This window comes from Arachis stenosperma, chromosome 4 (assembly GCF_014773155.1).
Source record: "Arachis stenosperma cultivar V10309 chromosome 4, arast.V10309.gnm1.PFL2, whole genome shotgun sequence".
Taxonomy (NCBI): Eukaryota; Viridiplantae; Streptophyta; class Magnoliopsida; order Fabales; family Fabaceae; genus Arachis; species Arachis stenosperma.
In genome coordinates this window covers 9,792,767-9,799,257 of record NC_080380.1, presented here as the reverse complement: position 1 = coordinate 9,799,257, position 6,491 = coordinate 9,792,767, and the positions used below count along the sequence as shown (strand labels likewise).

Genomic DNA, 6,491 nt, shown 5'->3' with positions numbered 1-6,491 from the left:
TTGTGGCTCAAATCGGTTCGTTAAACATAAACCTCTAACCAATATTTAAATTTGAACACTTTCCTTATCTTAGCCAACAAAATAAAATAAGATAACAACATCAAACAATAAAAAGGGAGTCAAGGACTCCCTCATGTACGTGACACATTCTTAACCCTCACCTATACTTCTTAGATTTATTATGACTTGAGTGTCGGAGTATCTTTGCAGGTACCATCCCCTACCGCTCCAACAAGATCCTATTCAAGTCACAACCCAAGGCTGGCGACTCCCTAATCCATCATACAACCTGTATTAACAAAATCTAGTACATTGTCGCCGTCTATGAGGACTTGCCAAGTCCTGGCAACATGACGAAAGAATTTGAGGAGTGATCCTCAAACCTTCACCATGAGTCAGACCCACCGAACCTGATGGACGAACCACGGGACGACGTCCCCCCGCCGACCCACGGGAAGATAACCAACGCCGTGTACCGCCAGTCGACCTCTAACCGACAGTGACCGAAAGAAGATGATGATAAACGAAATTTATCATGCCGATATAGAATTCAATGATGAATATGATCGTGAGTATAGTCTAACCGACACTTAAACTTCGCATCAAACAATCCTACAATCTATAACCGAGAGTACTAGTCTCCCGAGTCGTCCTCCCTTGGAATTGCTAGAGAATGCATCTTATTGATTAGGAGCCTTGTTATGGTTCTTTGAAGGTTTAGCAAAATAGATGACAAACAATCAATCTTTAGAAGGCTTTGCCTAGGGTTGGCATTAGGAATTCTATCCTTATAGTTCCTTCAATGATGACAACAATTAGGCCTTGCTTCATTTAGTTAACCCCTAGGTATAGAGGAAAGTCAAATGAGAGTAACTAACTTGAGTCACAAGTCCTAGTTTTACCTTAGGGAAATCTAGCTTTAGTGCACTCCAAGTCAATTAGCAATTTCTAATTCCAAATCAACAATTGACATAAACCATTCAACTCTTTCTAATGATCCAAACCCTATGCCAAGTAAGAAACTTTTACTCCATAACTAGTGTTGGCATTTTATCAAACAATTGATGAGCAAGGATGAAAGGCATAGTAAAACTGAAGAGAAAGTAGAATTGAAAGTGCTTCAACACAAGGAACTAACAACAATTAACCAAGAACAACAATAGAAATGAACTTCTCAAAAAATTGATAGAATCCAAAACTACAAAGTTGAATCTAGGATCTATGAGAATTGAGCAATTACAAGCACTAATTGAGATTAGAGAAGAAGATCTATACCATGAACAAAGTAAATTGAGAATTGCAATAGATCTCACCAAAGAGTGATTGAGAATTCAGAAATGGAAGAAGATGAACCCTAGTGAGAGCTTGGGATCTCCCTCTACCCCTCCAAGAGTGTAACTAACTATAGCAAAATATCTAGAACAATCTAAAATGAGCAAAAAAAAGTCCCTTAACCCTTCAATCCCTGGTCTTCTTAAGCTCTTCCCGCCAAGGCACTTCCCCAAAATGGGATCTCCAACTGTCTCCACGCCCAGGTCACGTGACCTCTAAAAAAATCATATTCGAGAATCGGCGCGCACGCGCAAAGCACGCGTGCGCGCCACTGGGGCATCTTGTAATGCGCACGGAGGCGTAACGTATGCGTGCGCGCCCATGGAGATTATGGCCTAGCCGCTACACAAGCCGGCTCGTGGCTTGGCTTCTAGCTTTGACTTCTAGCTGCGCAATCCACGCAGGCGCGCCAAGTACGCGCACGCCCCCTTACTGAAGTTTCCAAAGCTCAATTTCTCATGCTCCCTTCCTTTGCGCCCGTTCTCCTTCTCTCTTCCGGTTCATCCCTGCCCTATATTCTGAAACCACTTAGCACACAAGTCACGGCATCGAATGGCACCAAGAGAATATTAGAAACGTATCTAATTTAGTGCAAAATAAGCATGTTTTCATCCATGAGGCAAAAATTAGGAAAGGGATACAAAGTCTTGTATTTTCATATGAAAAGCGTGTGGAATCATTGATAAAACCCCTGAAATCGATACAAGATAAACCCTCAAAATGGGGTTTATCAACCTCCCCACACTTAGATTCTAGCATGTCCTCATGCTTAGATGAATGCAAAAGACACGCCAAAGACTGAAGGATCATAAAGGTATAAGACTCATGATGTGCAACCTACTTACATGAATGCAACTATGACTAGTGCTACTATCTACTTGGTTAGGAACAAATCAACCTTTCTAAGATATATGCAAGCATATAGGGTACGATGGTGGTCAATATATAGGACTTACCAATTTTCAAGCATCAAGTGCAATATATGCAACCTTGCATGAAGAATGCTCGTGAGAGCCGGGAATCATGAATTAGAGCCTTCGAACCCTCACCGAAAGTGTTTACACTCTATTCGCTCAAGTGTCTAGGGTTGATTCTCTCAATTTTCTCCTAATCATGCTCTCCAAGATTTGTTCTTCATCTAACAATCAACATTTATTCCATGCATGTGTACAAATATCATGAGGTCTTGTCTTTAGGTTGTAATGGGGTTAGGGTCAGGGTAGGATGCATATTTGGCCAAGTGAGCTTGAAATTTGGATCTTTTAATAAGCTTAAACTTCCCACCTAACCTATGACGTTCTTTACAATTTCAAAGCTAACCTAACTACCCATTTCTCACTTTTTCACATACTCATGCATTTTCTTTTGATCATCACACATATGCATTGATTTTATTTGAACTTTCCCTTGGGGCATTTTGTCCCCTTTTTATTTCTTTCCCTTTTTTTTTCTTCGTTTTCTTTCTTTTTTCTATTTTTTTCATATTGTTTTTCTCTTTTTTTCTTTTCTTTTTCTCATTTTTTCTTTTTTTTTTTTTATATACAAGAATCTCAATGCATAAGGTTTTACATTTGATCAGTACATGAGTATGTACCAAATTCCCAATATTTTTAATAACACTACAAAACTACCCCTTTTATTTATCCAATGTCCCAAGATTCCCACACTTGAATGATACTCACACATGCTAGTCTAAGCTAATCAAAGATCCAAATAAGAACTTTTATTGTTTTCCACTTTAAGTCTTGTAATGTGCTAAATTGAGAACAAGTGGGTTAAGCGTAGGCTCAAATTTGGCTAACAAGGGAAGATAAGAGGTGAGGCTATTTGGTATGTGGGCTAATGAAGTGATGGCCTCAATCATATAAATGCATGAATATAAGGAATAATGGACATATAGACTCAAACAAAGCAAGGATCGCACTTATAGAGAGAAAACAATTGCACACAAGAAGGAGAATAAGTGACTATAAGATGTAGCCACAAAACAAAGCTCAAAGCTCACTAGCTTGTGTTCTTAGCTCAAAATCCATGTTCCAAAATACAATTCTTCAAGCAAGTTTGACATCAAAATATTCAAAATTGGCAATGTCACGGTTGCCCCAAAGTATTAGTTTCCTAAGAGAGAGTTTTATTGTTCCAACCAAGTAAACTTATCATGCAAATGATGTCAAAGAAAACCTAATCATGCAACCTATCCTAACTACAAAGGAGTTCAAAGAACGAAAATTTATTCAGGTGTTACCTACGGAGATCGGTCAGCCGACCTCCCCACACTTAAAACTTAGCACGGTCCTCCGTGCTATAGGTGAGGCGCAATGGGTGGCCGAGTCCCGAGTGGCCCTCATCTCCATTGTCATCGCTATTTCCGCTTGAAGTTGCGGTGGATGTGGAGATATCTGGTTCCTCCATAGGTGGGGTGACAATGCTTAGAAGTTTCTTCATGTGAGCATATCGGCGTTGGTTACGCCTCTCATAACGGTCCAACTTCTTGTGAAGGTCTTCAAGGCGCTGGGTGGCTGATTTTTGTGGTGTGGATGATGTAGTGGTGTTGGGAGTTGGTGTAGGTAGTCCAATGTCCTTGGTGAATTCCGAAGGCTTGAGGCACCTCTTGGTCGGAATAACATCGCCCTCGACCGGAATTGAGGTCCTCCTATCCTTAGCCTCTCGGTGGACACCGGCTGTCGCTACTAATTCAATCACCATAGTGGGGAAGGGTAAGTTTCCCTTAACATGAATACGCCCCATGGATTGGCGAATGGCATGCGAAATGTCGACCGGTTTCTCGGTTAGGATGCACCATACCAATAAGGCAAGCTCGGCGGTAATGGACGACCCATGGGTGCTCGGGAGCACGTAGTGAGCTAGGATTTGGGCCCATGCCGTGGCTTCTTGAGTGAGGAAACGTGCATCTAAACCCTTTGGTCTTTGCTTTATGGTTCCCCGAATCCAAAATGCTTCGGGTAAAGCTATTACGCGAAGGATCGCGCTCCAATCGAACTCACGTTCGTTGCATGCTGATAAGACTTCCTGATAGGTGTCATATCCATCCGCTAATGGCATAATCTTAAGTACTCCCTGGATGGCCTCCACTGTGACTGACACTTGCTTTCGGCGCACAAAGACTGATGTGAGAAGGGGTGAGTGGTAGTTGGAGTAGAACTCCACCACCCATGATAAATTGACCTCCTTTGGTTGCCTCAAGAGGAACCTCCATTGCCTCCGGTCAATGTGTGGCATCACTATTGGAGTGAAGTAGGCCGGTAGGACTAGAAGAGGCTCTGGGTGATAATTCCTTTCAATCATCCTTGAGTAAACAAGTTCGCAGTAGCGGTTAGGGAACTTGTTTGAATTCTTTGGAGGGTTGTCCTTCTCTAGAACATCAACGGGGCCCTTAGCCTTCTTTAGGAGTGGCTTGGCCGTTAGTTCTTGGCGCGCTCTATTGGAGGCTGGCTTCTTCGGGGCTTTCCCTTTGTTCTTTTTGATGACCATCCTATGATAGTAAAGAAAGGAGATAACATCAAACCCAAAGAAGCGTAATTGAATGCGATTAAGCAAATAAAAAATTGTGCCGTAAGAATATGGGTATCCTTATTACATGACAGCTGCAACATGTAACTAAGATAACATGTGAAGAGCAAGGCAAATCATTGGCATGTGGTATAGGGGTGGTTTAAGCATGCAAGGAAAAGGCATGAGAAGCATATACCCTTAAATACCCAAGTGGAAATCAATTTATGAAATAGTGAGTGGGTGAATTGTAGAATGTGAAGGTGCACCCAAAAGTGACTAGTTAAGAAGCAATGAGTCAAAATGAGCTCAAAACTCATGTATGCCTTTCCTCTACTCAAATGCCAATTGAAGCTTTCTCTCTACTCCGGCTCCACCCAAACTTAGATTGCATTCCTTTATGGCCCAATAAGCTTTGTGTTCGATTTCCACCAGTAAGTGGCATGCTTTACCATATACAAGCCTAAAAGGGCTCATGCCGATGGGTGTTTTGTAAGCCGTTCGATATGCCCAAAGTGCATCAGAGAGCTTAGCGCTCCAATCCTTCCTATTCGGCTTCACAATCCTTTCCAACACATGTTTAATTTCCCGGTTAGAAACCTCGACTTGGCCGTTTGTCTGAGGGTGGTAAGCCGTAGCAACTTTGTGTGTGATGCCATACTTCCTCATGAGGCCATTCATTTTTTTGTTGCAAAAGTGGGATCCTTGGTCACTTATGATTGCTCTTGGGGAGCCAAAACGACAAATGATATTGTTCCTCACAAAAGAATAAACAACAGGAGCATCATCCGTCCAGGTGGGGATTGCCTCCACCCATTTTGACACATAATCGACGGCTAACAAAATGTAGAGAAAGCCATTGGAATTTGGAAATGGTCCCATGAAGTCGATTCCCCATACATCAAAGATTTCACAAAAAAGCATATTTTATTGGGGGATTTCGTCCTTCTTAGAAATATTTCCAAACCGAATGCATTGGGGACAAGATTTGCAATAGAGAGAAGAATCTTTGAGAAGGGTTGGCCACCAAAATCCGCAATCAAGGACCTTTCTTGCCGTTCTTTGGGGGCCGTAGTGGCCACCCCCTTCGGAAGAATGGCAAGCGTCCAAGATTGCTTGGAATTCGGTTTGAGGTATGCACCGTCGCACTATTTGGTCCGATCGACACCTCCACAAATAGGGATCGTCCCAAACATAGTATTTGGATTCGCTTTTCAGCTTATCCTTTTGATGTTTGTTGAGATTGGGAGGGAAGGTGCGTGAAACCAAGTAGTTTGCTATTGGGGCATACCAAGGAACTACTTCCGAGATTAAGTGCAAACCATCTAGAGGAAAGGAGTCATTAATAGGAGTGGTGTCGCCTTTTGTGTGTTCGAGGCGACTTAGATGGTCCGCCACTAAGTTTTGGGAACCACTCCTATCCTTGATCTCCAAGTCAAATTCTTGTAATAAAAGCACCCAACGAATTGATCTCGGTTTTGATTCCTTTTTGGCCAACAAATACTTTAGTGCCGCGTGATCCGAGTACACTACTACCTTAGAACCAAGAAGATAGGCTCGAAACTTGTCCAAAGCAAAAACAATAGCTAGGAGTTCCTTTTCAGTAGTAGTGTAGTTGGATTGGGCTCCGTCTAGTGTTTTGGAAGCAT

The 6,491-nt window shown here is 42.2% G+C and overlaps 1 protein-coding gene across 1 annotated transcript; it reads right to left on the bottom strand.

The window, feature by feature from the left end:
* Positions 1-5,175: 5,175 nt before the first annotated feature.
* LOC130974568 (uncharacterized) lies at positions 5,176-5,523 on the bottom strand. Its single transcript, XM_057899439.1, has one exon. The coding sequence runs from the start codon at positions 5,521-5,523 to the stop codon at positions 5,176-5,178; it is 348 nt and encodes a 115-aa protein (XP_057755422.1).
* Positions 5,524-6,491: the final 968 nt, after the last annotated feature.